The sequence below is a fragment of the Dipodomys merriami genome, unplaced genomic scaffold (genome assembly GCF_024711535.1).
Source record: "Dipodomys merriami isolate MVZ:Mamm:240054 unplaced genomic scaffold, mDipMer1.0.p SCAF_213, whole genome shotgun sequence".
In the NCBI taxonomy this organism is placed as follows: domain Eukaryota; kingdom Metazoa; phylum Chordata; class Mammalia; order Rodentia; family Heteromyidae; genus Dipodomys; species Dipodomys merriami.
This window is the reverse complement of record NW_027203527.1, coordinates 820,658-840,486: the sequence shown is the minus strand read 5'-3', so window position 1 is coordinate 840,486 and position 19,829 is coordinate 820,658. Positions and strand designations below refer to the sequence as shown.

General features: G+C 40.9%; 1 protein-coding gene and 1 pseudogene across 1 annotated transcript in view; one reads left to right on the top strand and one right to left on the bottom strand.

The window, feature by feature from the left end:
• The window catches only part of LOC138834381 (ras GTPase-activating-like protein IQGAP2), a 257,374-nt gene that overhangs the window by 147,839 nt on the left and 89,706 nt on the right, over positions 1-19,829 (top strand). The window contains exons 12-13 of the mRNA XM_070033008.1: positions 2,863-2,987; positions 10,936-11,099. Of these exons, the coding sequence (XP_069889109.1) occupies positions 2,863-2,987; positions 10,936-11,099 (289 nt within the window). The remainder of the gene's footprint in view (positions 1-2,862; positions 2,988-10,935; positions 11,100-19,829) is intronic.
• Positions 14,222-16,699, bottom strand: LOC138834398 (60 kDa heat shock protein, mitochondrial pseudogene; annotated as a pseudogene).

The following is a 19,829-nucleotide window of genomic DNA, read 5'->3' as shown; positions in this document are numbered from 1 at the left end:
ATACCTGCTAATCTTGTGATATACCACTAAACTAGACCTGCAACCTCCAAATTAGAGACTTAATATGACAAAATCTTAAGCTAAAAAAGTGAGTGAACTCTGGCTTCTTGTGACCACCCAGGGGAGATGTCTGCACAGGTCTTGACAAAAGCTCTCAGCTCGGATTCTTAGGACGGCTATAGTGGGAAGATTTGTAGTTTATTTGGGAGTCATGCGTAGTTTTACAAGAAAAAGAAGAGACTTTAGGTTTTCACCAAATGACATTTGACCACTTGTTTATGGTGGAAGAACAGTGAGTTTTTCTTGTTTTCAATCTTCCTGCTTATGTGTGTGATTCCTTTACAGTGTTTGTATGCATGGTACCTCTAGAGTGCTTGTATGCATAGTACCTCTGCAGTCTTATGTGCATGGTACCTCTAGAGTACTTGTATGCATGGTATCTCAAGTGCTTGTGTGCATAGTACTTATAGAGTGCTTGTGTGCATGGTACCTCTATAGAATGTGGCCACTCTTGGCATCTTTCACCTTGTTTCTGTAATAAACTCCACAGTGGATTTATGACCTCTTTTCTGTTCTCTAATGTCTATTTTAATCTAACCAGGCTTTGAGCACTCCAGGTGCTTAAAAAGCAGAGCTGGCCACTCCCATAAGAATCTAAAACTTGTGAATGGTGGTTGAAGTAATTGTCAAGACATCCCCCCTACCTACCACTGTGATCTAAACTACAGCAACTCCCTACCTACCTAGTCATTCATTTTGATGATCACAAATGCCTTCCTCACTTATAAATACCTGTTTAAATCAAGTTCACGTTACTCTAAGAAAGTACCCGAGAAGGGCTGGGAAGGTGGCTCAGTGGTAGAGCGTTTGCCTTGCATGCCTGAGGCCCTGGGTTCGATTCCTCAGCACCATGTAAGAAAAAAGAAAAAAGCTGGAAGTGGTGTTGTGGCTCAAGTGGTAGAGCGCTAGCCTTGAACTGAAGAGCTGAGGGACAGTGCCCAGGTCCAGAGTTCAGGCCCCACAACCGGACCCAAAAAAAAGAAAGAAAGAAAGAAAGAAAGAAAGAAAGTACCCGAGGTTATTATCTTAAAAAGAGAAAAGGTTTATCAGTGCCAGAATTTTGTTTTGCTTTGTTTTATGTGGTACTGAGGAATTAAACCCAGGGCTTCATGCATGCTAGACAAACACTCTACCACTAAGCCACATTCCCAGCCCTGGAATTTTTTTAATACATATTTTTTATTGTAAAGATACTGTACAGAGGGGTTACAGTTACATGAGTAAGGTAATGAGTACATTTCCTATCGAGCATTGTTACCTCCTCCTTTGTTTTTCCCCTACTGTCCCTTCCCACCCACCTCCCCAACTCCTCCCTCCCCACCCCCAATGTTGTAAAGTTCATTTTCAAAATAGTATCTTGTAAGCCGGGTCCCGTGGCTCACACCTTTAATCCTAGCTACTCAGGAGGCTGAGTTCTGAGGATCTCGGTTCAATGCCAGCCCAGGCAGGAAAGTCCATGAGACTCTGATCTCCAATAAAAACCACTAGAAAACCAAAAGTGGCACTGTGGCTCAAACGGTAGAGCATTCGCCTTGAGCTGAAGAGCGCAGGAACAGTGCCCAAACCCAGAGTTCAAGCCCTATGACCGACCAAAAAAAAAAAAAGTATCTTGTACATCTCATTGCTTCAATGGGTCAACCTGTATCCTTATTTCAGCATTTTGTTATTTCCCTTCCCCTCCCCAGATTAGAAAAATATATATACAAGATGTAGGACATTAGTATATAAGTACATTAAAAAACTATAGCTAGAAAGAAGAAACCTCTTGTGTCCCTGTCTTGGGGTTCATTTTGCTTAGTATTATCTTATCTGGTCATATGTACATAGGTTTTGAGCCTTTCTGCTTGTCCTAGACATATACTAGTTATTGCAAATAAGGGAAACCATGGGACCTATGTTTCTTTGGGCCTGGCTTACTTCACTTAATATAATGTTTTCCAAGTCTTTCCTTTTCCTAACAAATGCTGGAATGTTTAGTGTGATCAGGTGGCTCTGTGGCTTTGGGCATCTGCTGAAGGTGCACCTCCGGTGTGAACACGTGGCAGAGCAGATGGCTTCCCTCATGAGCCAGGAAGCAGGGAAGGGGTCAGAGCAGCTCCTTCAGGGGTCCTACAATCCCACCTCATGGTACCCACCAGCTAGTCCTCGTTCTTCATATCTTCCATCATGTCCCAGTAGTGCCACCCTGTGGGCTACGTCTTTAACACATAGGCCTTTGGGGGCCATTCATCCCCAATTTTTAATTGAAACCTGAAGATACAGAGGTCAAGAGTTCTGCATTAAAGCCTTTAAAACAAGTGTGTTGTGATGATATTTTGTTTGATGTAAGCACATTCTGGATCACCTAGACAGCTACCTGGATGGCCCAGTACCAGCATGAGCTTTCAGGGTCCGATTTGGTGGTTGGTTTGGAAATAACCCCAGCCCCCTGCAGGCTTCAATCGCCTTAGCATTTGCCCTGAAAACTGAGCAGAACCAAATCAAGAAAATTAGTGAGCAACTAAAAGAGAAATAATTTCAGAGTTGAGATCTTCTAGGACTGCTTGAGTTGGGTACAAGGCTAGGTTTTAAGGAACTTCCAGTACATAGAAGTTTTGCTTTTTATAAACATGAAAATACTTTCAAAGAACCACTAGTCTATGTGAGTGTGGAGTATGTTGACGGAGCTGCATAGATAATTTTTGTTTATTTTGCTTTGTGTCTAACCTCATCAACTTCTACATTTGGCCACATATCGACGTTAAAATATACCATGAGCAAAGAGAGAATGTCTAATCGGGATTAACGTTTTCTTTCACGCAGTTATGCCAATGCACTACTTTCCCTTAAACTAGAAGCCTCATCCCAAGGGCAAGATAATTTAAGCTGGAATGAAATTCAGAACTGTATTGACATGATTAATTCTGAGATTCAAGAAGAAAATGACCGTAAGTATGGGGACACTTTCTGTCTTGAGTATAATTGGAGAAATTGATGTGGGAACAACTTCTTTTTTTAAATTAATTTTATGGTAAAGATGCTGTACAGAGGGGTTACAGTTACATGAGTAAGGTAATAAGTACATTTCCTGTGGAGCATTGTTACCCCCTCCTTTATTTTTCCTCTACTATCCCTTCCTACCCCACCTCCCCACTTCCTCCCTCCCTTGCCCCGATGTTGTAAAGTTGGTTTTCAACTTAGTGTCTTGTACATCTCATTGCTACAATGGGTCAACCTGTATTCTTATTTCTGCATTTTGTTATTTCCCTTCCCCTCCCTAAATTAGAAAAAAAAAACATATATACAAGATATAGAGCATTGGAATCAAATACAGGGAAAACGGGTTATGCCATGGGAGAAGAACATGCAAAAGAAACAAAAAAATTTACATAGTATATTATAAGTACATTAAAAACTACAGCTAGAAAGATGAAACCTCTTGTGTCCCTATCTTGAGGTTCACTTCACTTAGTATCATCTATATGGTCATATGTACCTAGCTTTTGATCTTTTCTGCTCATCCTAGACATATACTAGTTATTGCCAATAAGGAAAACCATGGGACCTATGTTTCTTTGGACTTGGCTTACTTCACTTAATATAATTTTTTCCAAGTCTTTCCATTCCTAACAAATGGAGCGGTATCACTCTTTCTGATGGAAGCATAGAATTCCACTCTGTGTGTGTGTGTGTGTGTGTGTGTGTGTGTGTGTGTGTGTGTGTGTATGCCACATTTTCTTGATCCATTCATCTACTGAGGGGCATCTGGGTTGGTTCCATGTCTTAGCTATGGTGAATAATGCTGCAATAAACTATGCTTAGCTTAGCTATGGTGATAATGCTGCTGGTAGCTTTAGTATGGCCTTGTTTGGGTAAATGTCCAAAAGTGAGATTGCTGGGTCATAGGAGAGCTCTATGTGGACTCTTTTGAGGAACCTCCATACTGCTTTCCAAAGTGGTTGAACAAGTTTACACTCCACCAGTAGGGTTCTCTTTTGGCCACGTCCCCTCCAGCATCTGTTGTTGTTAAGAGTTCTTGACTATAGCCATTCTAACTGGGGTGAGTTGGAATCACAATGTTGTTTTGATTTACATTTCTTTTATGGCTAGAGAGGTTGAGCATTTCTTCATGTGTCTATTGGCCATCCTTCTTTCCTCTTCAGAGAAGTTTCTCTTTAAGTCTTTAGCCCATACTGTTCTTACCCCTCTCTCTGCTCTTTTCTGGCTCTTTTCTCTCTCTTTCCTCTCTTCCCAGCTCTCTCTCATTCCCAGGCCTTTCCCAGCCACGTGGAGTGCCAACCTTGCCTGGTCCCAGCAGGTCTACTGAATAAACCTACCCCTTACCTGAAAAAAAAAATAAGTCTTTAGCCCATTTATTAATTGGGCAGTTGTTTGAGGATTTGTTGTTGGCGGATTTAATTTTTTGAGTTCGAAGTATATTTTAGATACAAGGCCCTTGTCTACTGTATAGCTAGTAAAGATCTTCCTCCTCCCAATCCATGGGCTTTCTGTTGATCTTGCTAGCTATGTCCTTTGCCATGCAGAAGCTCTACAGTTTCATGCAATCCCATTTGTCCAACCTTTCTTTGATTTGTTGTGTTTCTGGGTCTCTTAAGAAAATTGTAAGGTTTTGTTCATGGAAGCGTGTAAGAACACACTCCTATCCAGGCATGGTAATAATACACACTTGTAATAACAACTACTTGGAGGCAGAGGTAGAGGATCAAGATTCAAGGCTAATGAGGGCAAAAGCATGAAACCCTTTTGGGCAAACTAAGGCAAAAAGGGCTGGGAGTATGGTTTAAGTAAGTAGAGCACTTGCCTAGCAAGGCCAACATCAAGTACAAATTCTAGAATTATAAAAATTCTAGAAATATAAAACCTCTCTTAATTACATGCATTTATTTATAAATGTTATATAAGACAAAGACACAAAAACACAGAAATAGAAGTACTAATTATTTTCTTGTCAAAAAAAGATTTCTCAAGACAACATAGCTTTTTTCCCCCTCAGTGATGGGGTTTGAACTCAGGGCCTGAGCGTTGTCCCCGAGCTTTTTCACTCAAGGCTAGCATTCTACCACTGTGAGCCACAACAACATTTCTGGTTTTCTGTTGGTTAATTGGAGATGAGAATCTCATAAACTTTCCTGCACTGATGACCTCAAACCACTATCCTCAGATCTCATCTTCCTGAATAGCTAGGATTACAGGCATGAGCCACCAGCATCCAGCAACAACATAGATTTCTTTAAGCACCTGGCTTCGGTGACCTTTATTTAATTTTGTCCACCTACCCAAACATTTTCCTAAACCTGGACATACTTTCCAACCTTAGGGATGAATACAAAATTGAACTTTATGAGCATGAGTCATGACAATTTGCTTTGTTCCTAAAACTAGTAGCAACTAGCATGAGAATGGACCAAGGTCAAGAAGATATGTCCTGAAACATGCTTTTTGAATGTCCACTTACTTCCTCTTGCTTATAAAGATAGTGGAACTACACAATTTCAGCAGCTAATTATTGCTTTTTTGTAGCATAAGTGAAAAAATTCAGGCTTCAAGCTGTCTTTTTCATCATACAAAACAAACCAACACCATCTTTGGGGCTTCTAAGCTCTTTGACTTAATAACAAAATTTCTAACTTCTGTTACTTCTTTTTCTTTCTTCTTTCTTTTCCTTCCTCCTCTTTCTTTTCCTTTCACTTCCTTCTTTCCTTTTGTTCATTCCATTTCCTTCTCTTTCTGTCCCTGCCTCCCTCTCTCTGTTTTCTTTCCTTCCATCCGTTTGTTTGTTTAGGCTGGCCTCAACTTCACAATCCTCATTCTTCCATGCTGGGTTACATAGATAAATCAGACCTGATTCTCATCATATACCATGCCCAGGCAGCTTTGACTTTTCTATTTCTCTCAGCTTGATGATGGAGTAGTCAGAAGCTTGTCTTACAAGCCCAAGATATTTTTATTGAATGCTTTGGTAAAGACTCAGATCTGGTCTTCATCTGCTGAATCATGGTTGAGATAAAGCACCTGGCTTTATTAGTTGATTAGTTGATTGATTCTAGTTCTTTGCTAATTCCTATGATTACCTTGCCAAAAAAAAAGTTTTCTTCAAATTAGGTTTTTGTTTTTAAATATCTCACTGGAACCTTTCCTGTAAAAGCTGGATTTCCTTGATATAGTGTGCGGTAGAAGCACTTACTGGAACATGGACATCTGGACAGAATCATGACTGCATCCACAGCTGAACTTCCTCTTTGGGGACCACACAGCTTCCCATCCATGGGGTGTGTGAGATGCCTGTGATCAGATGCCCTACCCAGCCCAGGCTTGCTGGTGTAACAGCTTAGGGGCTTGTGGTGCTTGCCAGGTATTAATCAAGACAAAAGCTCTACTTAGAGCAGATGTTCATTATCTAAGGATGGGTAGGGCACAGTTGGAGAGAATTACAGCCCTGTATGCTTTTGTAGAGTTTAGTTCCCTCCCCTCTGCCCTCCTGTCCTTTTTCTAGACTCAGAAAAAGCCTGAAGTGGCACTGATGCTCAACTGTTAAGAGTGCTAGCCTTGTGCAAAAGCAGCTCAGGGAGTGTCCAGGCCCTGAGTTCAAGCCCCAGGATCTGCAGGAGAAAAAGATAGGGAGAGAGTGAGAAGAGAGGAGAGGAGAGGAGAGAGCGAGCCCCAGTCTCATGGTTTTCCTGCCCTGGCTGGCTTCAAACTGTGATCTGTAGATCTCAGCCTCCTGAATAGCTAGGATTATAGCTGTGAGCTACTGATGCCTGGCTTCTACTGATTTATGAGAAAGTTCCATTCTCCTGATTGAGTCATAGAGGAATATTATTTTAACCATGTATCTAGGGACATTTTCTCATTTGAGATTTTGCTTTTTAAGTTTCAAAGGTATCCTCTTATCATTATCATCATCATCATCATCATCATCATCATCATCATCATCATCATTCCTGGGACTTCAATATTAGGATTGGCACTGTTCCTAAGCTTCTTTTGCTCAAGACTAGTGCTCTACCACCTTATCTACAGTTCCACTTCCGGGTTCTTTTTGGTAGTTTATTGGAGATGTTCCACAAAGTTTCCTGCCCATGCTGGCTTCAAATCACAATTCTCAGATCTCAGCCACCTCAATAACTAGGATTTCAGGTTTGAGCCACCGGTGTCCCACAGATATCCTTGCTTATATAGGTACTTCATGTACTGTTTCTGATATATGAATTCTCAGAGAATGTCCCCTCTCACTGGACTGAAAGATAAGCTGAACCTGAAGCTCAGCAGCCTGTGTCTGTAGGGGATATCCCCTTTACTGGTATCAAAGTGATGCAGATATGCCCATGGGGCTTATGGGTAGGCCTTTCAGCTCCTATGAGGTCATTTACTATGACCTCAGCAGCTGGTGTTGTTGGAAACACACCAAAAAGTTCAGCTAGTGGTTTCAATCAAGTCAGCTGGAATGCACTCATTGCCAGGTGATCGGCTGTTAGGATGTGTGTACATTCTCTTTCTCAGATGTGGTGTTATGAAGGACATTTTTGGATGGGGTGTTTGAAGGTATTTAGAGCAGCCTACCCAAGAAGATGTCTAGGGACTGATGTGAAGTGTTCTATGCTCTCCAGTGTGTAAATATTATAGGGTGAGATGCCAGGGTCTCATGTGTGGAGTGTACTTGAATATTTCCAAATTCTCTCAGTATTTGGAAATCATTTAATTAGAAAAGTACTTTGGCTTTGACTTCAGACATAAGTGAGTCAGAATCTGGAATAATTTCTAGTTTTAGATGGTCTCTTTCTCCTAATAAGTATTTATGGGCTCATCTTTGCAGAAAGTATTTAGCTAAACTTTTACCTTAATTTGAAGGTCAAGATAGAGATGTTTTTTGAAAGCTTTTAGGAGTACTTACTCTGTTTCATGGCATATCACATTTCTAAAGTGACTTGTGATCATATTGGTGGAAAATATGAATAAAATAAATAGGAACAGATGTGGGCTTAAGATAGTTTATCTCCTGAGCTTCTTGCCTGTCAGTGTTTAGTACCTTTACCAGATCTGGTTTATTTATACTACAAAAGGAAGTAAAAGCTCCTGTTACCATGTATAGGTATGAGTGTGTACATATAAGATAGATAGATGATAGATAGATGATAGATAGATGATAGATAGATGATAGATAGATAGATAGATAGATAGATAGATAGATAGATAGATAGATAGATAGATAGATAGATAGATAAAATATGCTTCCTGATTTTAATACAGGGTGATAGTTTATTTTTAAATAATGAGATAATAATAAAAATTCCTTAGGTAGCATAAAGTTCTCAGACTCAGTAGCTTGACTCTTTCTTTCCTGGATTTTAGAGCCTATATTCTAAGGTGACTTAGCATGTAAAAGACAGTAGAAATTAAACAAGAGGATATGTTTGTCCACCCTTTGATATTTCAGGAATTAGTGTTCTAGGTAGCATTTTATTGATCAGATAAATAATATGTGAAAATCCATTATCCATGTTGGAACCTTAAATATGCATAACTATTCCTGTGGATATTTCCATCTCCCAGCTGTATATGACTGTTTACATGTAAATTCATTAAAGCTAAGTAAAAAAAATTGAGTTCAGTTCTTCCAAGGTACCAGCCACATGTTAAGTGCTCAGTAGTTAACTTGTTGTTAATGGCTACTGTATCAGACAACTCTGTATGTTTCCACCATTCACAAAGTTCTGCAGGACAGCACTGAACTTGTGGAATTCACTCTTCTCTTCACACTGTAAAGGGTTGCTTGATTTTGAACTATGTTTTGGCATCCTTTGCAGAGTACTGAAATAAAGTAATAGGAAGACTAGCTTGTGTAGCTAAGCATCTCTATACTTCTGTTTTCTTTTGTATTCCAGTCTACGTTATATTCATCCAGTTCTGGGTTTTGGGGCTCCCTCACCGTTTATTTTGGCATTCATATCTAGTTATGATAGAAATAGCATTCCTCATTAACCTTTAAAAGTGTTCACTGGCCTTTTGTGTCTTTTTTTCACCCAGCATATTTTCAAGATTCATTCACATTGTATCATATATATTTCATGTTCCTTTCTAGGTCAAAGAATAGACTATGGATATATACTTGTGTATATCATAAGCATTGAAAGGAAATTAATTTCCATTTTTATTGTAAATAGCTATAAGTATTCATATACAAATTTTTCTACAGGCATGTGTTTCTAGTTGAGAATGTATGTGATAGTAAAATTGCTGACTCACATGGTAATTCTATCTTTAATATTTTAAGGACCTGCCAAACTTTTCAAGGTGACTGTACATTTTCCATTGCTACCAGCAGTAAATAAAGGGTCTTAATTCTTCACCTTCTCACCAACACTTTTTATTGCTTGTTTTTTAGCATAGCTCTCCTAGTGGGTACAAGATATCTTGCTGAGATAAGAACTTATATTTTCCTAATTACTAATGATGTTGAGCATTGTTTATGTGTTTACTAACCATATGTATATCTTTACTAGAGAAGTGTCTCTTTGACTCCTTGTCTTTTAATTATTGACTTTTTTTGTGCCAGTCCTGCAACTCGAACTCAGGTCCTGGGCACTGTCCCTGAGCTTTTGCTCAAGGCTAGTACTTTATCACTTGAGCTATAACTCCATTTCTGCGTTTTCTTTTGATAGTTAATTGGAGGTAAGAGACTCACAGACATTCCTGCCTAGTCTGGGTTTGCACCACATCCTTAGATCTCCACCTCCTGGGTAGTTAGGATTAGAGGTGTGAGCCACCTGTTGACTTTTTTTTTTTTTGATCAGTCATGAGGCTTGAACTCTGAACCTGGGTGCTGTCCTGAACGCTTCAGCTCAAGGCGAGCACTCTACCACTTGAGCTGCAGTGCCACTTCTGGTTTTCTGGTGGCTTATTGGAGATGCGAGTCTCATGGACTTTCTTGGCTAGGCTGGCTTTGAACTGTGATCCTCAGATCTCAACCTCCTGAGTAGCTAGGATTACAGACATGAGCTACTAGCACCCAGCTGGTCTATGATATTTTTGTGTGTGGGGGGGTGACTATTAAATTAGACTAGCCTCGAACTCCTGCTTCTGCTTCCCAAGTGCTAGAATTTTTTAGCATGATTAGATGTAGAGATCCAGCCTCACAACTGTTTGGCTAGGCACCATTTGTTATAAGGATTGTTGCTGGATTTTGTTTTATGTTCTCATTTTACTGTTGGCACTCTGCCCCCTCCCCAAATCAGTTGACTGTAAATGAAAGGATTACTTTTTAGACCCCAGATTATGTTCCACTAGCCTGTATGTTTATCCTGTGCTATAGTATACAGTTATCTTCACTGTTGTTTCGTAATAACTTTAAAGATGGGGAAAAATCCTCCAACTTTTGTCTTTTTATGACTGTACTCGTTATTCTTGTGCCTTTGCATTTTCGTATGACTTTTTTTAAGGCTAGATTGTCTGTTTCTTTGTTTAAATAAGGTTGTCAGGAGTTTTAGAAGGATTGCTCTGAATATATAGGTAATATGAGGAATATTTCCACTTTCACAATATTAAATTTTCAGTTATATAGGAGGTACCTCGCCATTTGTTTTGATTGCCTGTAATTCTCTTGGCTCCCCAAGGTATTCCATGGTTTTTGGTATATATGTCTTATACTACAGTTGTTAGGTTACTCCTAAATATTCTTGTTGTAATTGAAATGTATTTCTAATTGGAACTTATTAGCATTTTTCCTTCACTTATAGATTGTACACTATGTGTCTTTAGAAAAACATTTGGTTTTGTACATTGATCTTATATCCCATAGCTTTACCAGTCATTGCAATAAATGTTATAACAGTGTATACTGCACTATGACTTAAAGGAATTTTTTCCTTCATTTTCTAGGAATTGTGGCTCTAGGATACATCAATGAAGCTATAGATGAAGGGAATCCTTTTAAAACGTTAGAAACCTTGATGTTACCTACTGCTAAGATCAAAGATGTAGAACCAGACCATGCGCAACACTACCAGGATGTTTTGTACCAGGCAAAATCACAGAAACTCACGGTAGGTTTTAGTGTGTTTGTTTCCCTTAAGAGTGTGGGCTGGGAAGGTAGTGGCAGGGGAAAGTTTCAGTCATTTTTGTTAAATCGCACAAGCTCCTCAGTCCAACGAATCATAATGGAAACCGTCCAGCTATCTTTCTAGTGCCAACCCTTCAGGGCAAGCTGGCTGCAGAACTGATTTTTACTCAAAACTCAGTTGTAGGTAAGATCTGCGTATTTCTTGTGTGCATGGTGCAGTGTTCAACATCTGGTAGGAAGAAGGAAACACGGAGGCCACATGAGTATCCTCTGTGGTTATTTTCATGGTGTTTAAGAACTTACTGAGGAGGTAGTAGGCATTCTCATATAGAATGGTTGGAGAGCAGGGGAGAAGAGTGTGCAGCAAAGTTTTAGAGATAATTCAGACAAAACTGGTGCCCATTGTGGTCTAGACTCTTAAGGGGAAGTTTTGTGTGGAGGTAAAACAGGTACCTGAAGCAGGAAAGAAAGGATAGATGGGGTGGGTAAGATCAACATGCAAGCAGAGCTCAGTGGGTACCAATATGATTGAGTCTAGGCCTAGGAAGAGATTTAAATGGCTAGAGTCCTCTTGAAATGATTGTCATGATGTGGAACTATTTGTACTAGTAAGGAATCTACTGCTGCTGGGCACTGGTTGGTGTGATTGAGATTTGAACTCAGAGCTCCACAGACTCTCGAGGCTGTCACTCTTACCATTTGAGCCACAGCTCCACTTCTGGCTCTACACAGCTAAACCTCCTCAGTGAAGGGGGCGGGGAGAGGGCGGAATTTGCTCCATGTGGTATCAGCTCATTCTCTGCATTTCCAGGTGCTCTACTTGGTAGACCTCTTCCTCAGCTAAGCCTGTGGGATGGTTTAGTCTCATGTAGAACATCCTGAGCCTGGGCAGCTCAGGTAAATGCAGGCCCAAGGTACAGCCAAGAAATAGGACAGTGAAGACTCAGCCCCAAGTCTCATGCCCTCATGTGCAGGGGAGGAACATGGGCCTTGTCCTCATTGTTCCCACTACCCACATAGAAAAGAGAAGACATTTGCTTTGGAATCAGACAGCATGCATCTCCTGACTACCATCTCTGTGTGTTCCCTTCATGAAATTCTATGAGTTTTTGTTACACAAAGACTGTTTCATACCTGAGTATTCATCTGCTTGGTATATGATTACTCTCACTCTCCACCGAAAGGCTGCTTCTGAGTAGCCCACCCAGATAGCAAGCACTGAAATCCTGATTTTAACAGAATATAGTAAAGATGCCCTACTGGGGTTTTTTAGATTTTTGTTTTGTTTTTTGGAATGACATAAACAGGCTGTTAAACTGCTGGCAGGGATAAAGTTAACAAGAACAAATGATCATTTAACCTCTGAATTCTGTATGTTTTAAAGCATTATAACTGGCTCTTCCCATCAGTGTCAGGAATATACAAATGTCTTTTTCATTAAAACATGAAATAAGCCATCTGTAGACATGGACAATGACAGCTATTATATATTGTCAACTGAAACCAGTAAAAAAAAATGGTTATGATTTGCCCATGTTTTGTTCAATCTTTTTGTTTAGCTGACTCCTCTGAAGTTCTTGGTGAGGAACCCTACTCTGAACTTCCTGACATAGTTTATTAGTAATAGTAATATTCTAGAACATACTAGCTCCTACTCTACCTTTTATTCCCCTCCCACACTCTTACCGCCTCCACCCCCAATTGTTGTACCTACTTCAGGGTTTTTCTTTAGGTATCTCTGTGACTTCAGTTTCTGTAGTAGTAAACAGAGAAGCAATCCTGTAACATCCAATAAAGCAGTTCTTAACATCTTCATTCCATCAGTGACTCCTTTTTCCACAGTATTTATAAAATCTCTGAGCATAGCATCACAGCCAAATTCTGGGATATTTGGCTGGATTTTCTCAATTTTTAAAGATCCTTTTACACCTGCATTCTTAACTGTGGTCATTTCAAGAATTTAGTGCTCTCCTAATAACTTCTATACCAATTTTTAAAAATTCATTAACCAAATGTTCCTGTGTTTGAGGCTGGAATGCCCCAAAGCAGAGCACAATGACCTCTTCAGCCATTCTTGTAGCACCAAGGACGAGTGTAGCTTTCCTTTTGTTCATTTGGACAGTTCTTGGCCCCTCAGCCTTCAGACAGCTGCTTTCATCCAGTTTTTCCTTTTCATCTTCACTGGTTGTAAGATCTAACTGCTCAGTGATTAATTTGTTTTTCATTTGTGTGTTGTCACATTTTATCCTTCTAAAGCATGATATCACCTTAAATCATGAGGCTGAACATTTTCAAGATTTAGACTGAATCCCTCTGCTCCCAACACGGCACCATCAGAAACCATACCCATATCGTCAAGCTGGTTCTTCCTCTTTTTTTGGTAGGGGGGATGGAATCCGGTCATGAGGCCTGAACTCTGGGCCTGAGCGCTGCCCCTCAGCTCTTCAGCTCAAGGCTAGCACTCTACCACTTGAGCCACAGCGCCACTTCCCACTTCCGGCTTTTTTCTTTTTCTTTTTGCTTATGTGGTGCTGAGGAATCGAACCCAGGGCCTCATGCATGCAAGGCAAGCGCTCTACCACTGAGCCACCTTCCCAGCCCAAAGCTGGTTATTTCTGTTGTCACCAAAACCTAGAGTTTTGACTGTTACCTAAAGACCTAAACACCAACTTTAAATATATTCACAAATGAATATACCATCTGGTGCTGGTGGCTCATACCTGCAGTCCTCTCAGGAGGCTAAGTTTTGAGGATTGTGGTTTGAAGCCAGCCTATGCGAGAAAATCCATGAGACTCTTATCTCCAGTAAAGTACTCAGTAAAAAACTGGAAGTGGCACTGAGGCTCAAGTGTTAAAATGCTAGCCTTGAGCAAAAGAAGCCCAGGGACATTGCCCAGGTCCAGAGTTCAAGCCCCAGGACTGGCTAAATAAATATGTGAGTGCACGCACACTCTCTCTCTCTCTCTCTCTCTCTCTCTCTCTCTCTCTCTCTCTCTCTCTCTCTCTCTCTCTCTCTCTCTCTCTCTCTCTCAGCTCAGAACTGGGACTTTGGAACTGTCCCAATTTTGTTAGCCATTGTTTTTCCATTTAGCCCCATTTTAACAGTCACAGATTCTGAAAACAATCTACACCTTGAAGCGTGGCCAAGGGCTTACAGTGAGCTCTGGCAATTTCAACAGCAAGTGTAACAGATTGGATGCTAGAAAAATTCTTTTCACTCAATAGAACATAGGTAACATAGAATTCACATTTTTGGCTATTTGCTGCATTGCTAGAGTCTAGGGAAATATACCCTTGGGCTAACTTTATGGCTTCAGTAATGTCTAATTTATTGTTCAGTATTACCCCATCCTGCATGAGAGCAACAAGGCCTGTCTTCCAACCTTTCATTGCATCAGAAATGATGTTGCCAATTTCACTGTTGCTATTTGCAGAAATTGTAGGAACCTGAGCAGTTTCTTCAGGGATTGTGACAGGTTGAGGCTGCTGCTCAGGTTCAACAATTACAGCATCAGCAGCTACTGTCACCTCTCCTGATTTCTCCTGGATTAGCACTTTTGCTAATCCTTCTAAAACAAAGCTCTTTGCAAGAGAGCATGCCAGCACAGAAGCAGTGGTGCCATCCCCAGCCTCTTCATCAGTTTTGGTGACATCTTGTTTACCTAGCTCCAGTATTTTTCGTGTGTGTGTGTGTGTGTGTGTGTGTGTGTGTGTGTGTGTGTGTGTGTGTGTGTGTGTGTGTGTGCATGCATGCATGCATGTGAATGTATACCCATGCATGTGCGCAAGTCTTGGGGCTTGAACTCAGGGCCTGGGTGCTTTCCCTGAGCTTTTTTGCTCAAGGCTACTTCTACCACTTGAGCCAGAACCACACTTCCAACTTTTTCTGGGTAGTTCATTGGAGATGAGACTCACAAACTTTCCTGCCTGGGCTGGCTTCAGACCTCTATCCTCAGATCTCAGCCTCCTGAGTAGCTAGAATTACAGGAATAAGCCACCAGCGCTGGCTAACTCCAGTATTTTTATGTTTATCCTTTAAATCAGGGATGGGTAATAAATCCCAAAACATCATTCGGTATATTATAGGCCAGACATGTAATGCCTCTCGCTGGCTGCCCTGCCCTGGTCTGTCTGCCGGTATTGATAATTATGGATGACCCATAATGATGTTATAAATATCCAAATCTCCAGAACAGGATTCTTCACCCCTGCTTTGCCTCTTTTGTTACTTTGTGACTTTGCTAACTCTGTTTGATAGCCATAGTTCTTCCTGTAACAGCTGGAGCATCAGAAAAAGACCTATACCTGGAAACACTGATGTTCTGGCATCTGCACCAAGTGAGAGGTTGAGCCATTGCTCTGGATACTGGTCTTATCTCGCAAAGGACCATAGGCAATCAAAGCATTTCTACAGGATGTCCACACAGCAAGGCAGGCCAATGTGTTATATTAATGTTGTTATATTAATGATAGTTTTGAATATGTACATCTTTGTGTGTACCTGACACCACATATTAGAATGTACCATCATGGACACCCATGGCTGCCACCCAATTTGGGGTCAGTAATGTCTCTGGCACAAGTTTCTTACTACATCGCTGTTCTGCTCTCCTCATAGCTTATGGGGGTTTGTCCTTGAGTGAGCCCAGTTCCACAAAGCCAAGGCCTTTCATGAGCTCAGTGTGGGTCTCCAGCAGAGCTTTTTAACCAAAGGAGCCCTCTGTGCACTCAGAGGGCTTTCATGCTGTGACAGCTCTGTGTTGGCCAGCCTTCCTATGCGAAACAACAACTCTATTGATGTGAATGGAGCATTAAATATGGAGTGTAGGGCTCTGTGAGATCAGGAATCAACCCACTTTGTTGGTGGTGGTGGTGGTGGTTGTGGGACTTAAACTCTGGGCCTGGGTGCTATCTCTGAGCTCTTCAGCTCAAGGCAAGCACTCTGCCACTTGAGCCACAGCACCACTTCTGGTTTTCTATGGTTTAGTGGAGATAAGAGTTTCACAAACTGCTGGGTGCCGGTGACTCACACCTGTAATCCTAGCTACTCAGGAGGCTGAGATCTGAGGATCGAGATTCAAAGCCAGCCCAGCCAGGAAAGTCCGTGAAACTCTTATCTCCAATAAAAATCACCAGAAAACTGGAAGTTGTGCTGTAGCTCAAGTGGTAGAGTGCTAGCCTTGAGTTGAAGAGCTGAGGGACAATGCCCAGGCCCAGAGTACAAGCCCCACAACCGACCAAAAAAAAAAAAAAAAAAAACCAGGAGTTTCACAAACTTTCCTGCCTAGACTGGCTTTGAACCGTGATCCTCAGATCTCAGCCTCCTGAGTAGGTAGGATTACAGGCATGAGCCACCAGCACCCGGAAATCAACCCACTTTTGACCAATAAAACTAAGGCTGGAGTTGTATTGGCCAATGTTAACAAATTTCAAATAATACAAGTCTAGAGAATACTTCATGTTTAGTTTAATTGCTATTTTTAAATGCAATTCACTTTCTCCATCATCATCATCATCATCATCATCATCATCATCATCATAATCATCATTATCATCATCGTGGTGAGGGTGGTCCTTGTGCATTCCAGCCAAGCACCACTGTACCAATGAGCTCTATCTCCAGCTCTGAGCTATATCTCCAGCTCAGGGCGGGGGGAGGGGGGATGCACACGCATGCGCATGCACTGGTCCTGGGTCCAGTCTCTCTGAGCTTTTTTTTCAAGGATAGCACTCTATTGCTCCAGCCACAGCTCCGCTTCTAGATCTTTTGTTGTCGTTTATTGGGGATAAAGAGTCTCCATAGACTTTGCTGCTGAGGCTGGCCTCAAACCAAAAGTCTCAGATCTCAACCTCTTGAGTAGTTAGGATTACAGGAGTAAGCCACCAGCAACCAACTGAGATGTTATTTTGTTTTAACTTCCCAACTAACCTTATAGATACAGTCTTAGTAACTTTTTTGCATGTTTAACCAGCCGTCATCTTAAGTCATTCGAAAGATACTACCTTCTCAATTGAGTGGGCACCTGATTAGTCCCTTCATCTTAAAACTTTTCTCAGCCTTTTCTCAATGTGTTTATCCTTGGAAAAATCTGATTCTGTTTATTTGGCTGAGTCTTTGTGTTTTGTTTTTAAGCTTTGCTCTGTCATTCCTGGAAATTTCTAGTGTATTTACATGATGGTAGTTCTGTGCCTTTCCTTCCCAAAGTCTCACCTTAGAAAATAACAGGAAAAACAATGGTGTTGCTAGTATTATCAATGCTAGACAAAGCTTATCCCACAGTATACAGCTACTAAAAGTCATAGTGAGGTACATCTTCATAGAATTTATCAAAGACTGGGACCAAACCAGGTGCCAGTAGCTCACACCTGTAATCCTAGCTACTCAGGAAGCTGAAATCTGAGAATCACAATTCAAAGCCAGCCCAGGCAGGAAAGTCCATGGAGACTCTTGTCTCCAATTAAATACCAAAAACACTGGAAGTAGAGCTGTAGCTCAAGTGTCAAAGTGCTAGCCTGGAGCAAAACATCTCAGCGATAGTGCGTAGACCCTGAGTTCAGCACTAGGACCAGCACAAGAAAAAAAAAGATTGAGACCAAATAAAAACTACACATTTAAAAGTATTAAGTATTTTTATTGTTTTGATGGTTGATAGAAAGAATATGGTTAAATGCTTGTATCTACAGTTTCTCTCTGCAATGTTTCATGCTTTAGGGTTTCCTCAACCCTATGTATATTTACTAATAGCACCCCACCCTTAGCCAGAAATGTTTTTCCTTTATTTGATCCTATAGCACCCCACCCTTAGCCAGAAATGTTTTTCCTTTATTTGATCCTTCAGCTAAGAAAAATACAATTAACTGTAACTAGAAATTTATAATTGTCCTTTTCCCCAGTAGAAAGAATAAGAAAGCTGGTTGGAGACATGTGTGTTATGTTTATGGGGGGGAGGGGTGGTAAATGTGTGTCCACGCATGCGTGTGCCAGTCCTGGGGCTTGAATTCAGGGCCTGAGCACTCTCCCTGAGCTTTTTGTGCTCAAGGTGAGTGCTCTACCACTTGAGCTACGGCTCCACTTCCAGCTTTTGGGGAATAGTTTATCAGAGATGAGTCTCAAGGGCTTTCCTGGCTAGGCTGGCTTTGAACCTGTATTCTCAGATCTTATCCCCCTGAGTAAGCTAGAATTACAGGAGTGAGCCACTAGCACCTAAGTGGGACTTTTTTTTTTGAACTTCCAAATGACCTTATAGATATAGTCTTAGCTGAACTTCCTTACCATTTTGCATGCTTAGCCAGAAATGCTGTCATACTATGTCACTCAGAAGATGTTTCCTCCTTTATGTGAAGTGAATAGGCTTTCATACTATTGGGGTTTTATCCTTTCATTCAGCCATGTAACATGAAAAGCATGGAGCAGAGCATTCATAGAGCTTGATAGCACATAGACCCAGCGTGGCCCCAAGAACTTCATTGTACAGTCGACCCTCATTAGCCTCAGGGAACTGGATCCAGGACTCCTGCCAATACTAAAATCCATGATGCTAATGTCCTTTGTATAAAATGATATAGTACTAATATATCTTCTCTCCACATCCTTCCATAGACTTTAAATCACTTCTGGATTTCTTTTCTTTCTTTCTTTCTTTCTTTCGTTCGTTCGTTCGTTTTTTTTTTTCTTTTTGGTCAGTCATAGAGCTTGAACTCTGGGTCTGGGCACTGTCCCTGAGCTCTTCAGCTCAAGGCTAGCACTCTTACCACTTGAGCCATAGTGCCACTTTCGGTTTTCTGGTGGTTAATTGGAAATAAGAGTCTCATGGACTGTCCTGCCCAGGCTAGGTTTGAACCACGATCTTCAGATCTCAGCCTCCTGTGTGGCTAGGATTACAGGCACTTCTGGATTTCTTATAACAGCTGATACAGTATAAATGCTGGGTAAATAGTTGTGGTGTTTTTACTCTGTTGTTTAAAGAGCACTGTTGTTTGTGGAATAGTGGCACGAAATAAATACATAATTCAATACAGAAGTACTTTTGAAGTTGGCTATTTCTGTACACGTGGAACTTGTAGAAAAAACTGAATACATCATACTTGTTTATGGAATGAATAGTTGTATGTAAATGAGCTATGTAAAAAGTATAAGAAAGAGCTTTGGAAGTTCAGATCAGAAAAATGACACTTTCAGCATGACAATCAGGGAAGAACAATCCTTCAAGACTTCAGGAGATGAATAGGCAAAAGTGTTTGAACCCACATTTGCAGGAGCAGAGATAAAAAGGCAAAGATAAAGAGGTTTGGCTGGGGCTTATTCACTGAGGCACACAGAAAGTCCCGTCAGAAAGTTAGCCCTGCTAACTTTCCAGAAGCAGTGGAGAGTCTGTAGATGATTTTGGTATATTAAAACTTTTGTCTCACCAGATGCTAATAGCTCACTGTAATTCTAACACTTAGGAGATGAGATCTGAAGATCGAGGTTTAAAGCCAGTCCAAAAAGGAAAATCCATGATACTCCTATCCTCCAAAAAACAACAGCAAGTGGAGATGTGGTTCAAGTGGTAGAGTACCCAAGCCCTGAGTTCAAAATCACAATACTGGCACAACACACACACACACATACACACATACACACACAAAAAAAAACCTAGGGTCTAAGGAGGGTTAGCCTGGCATGATTTGTGAAATAGAAGAAAAGCTAACAGTAAGGGGAATGGTTAAAAGA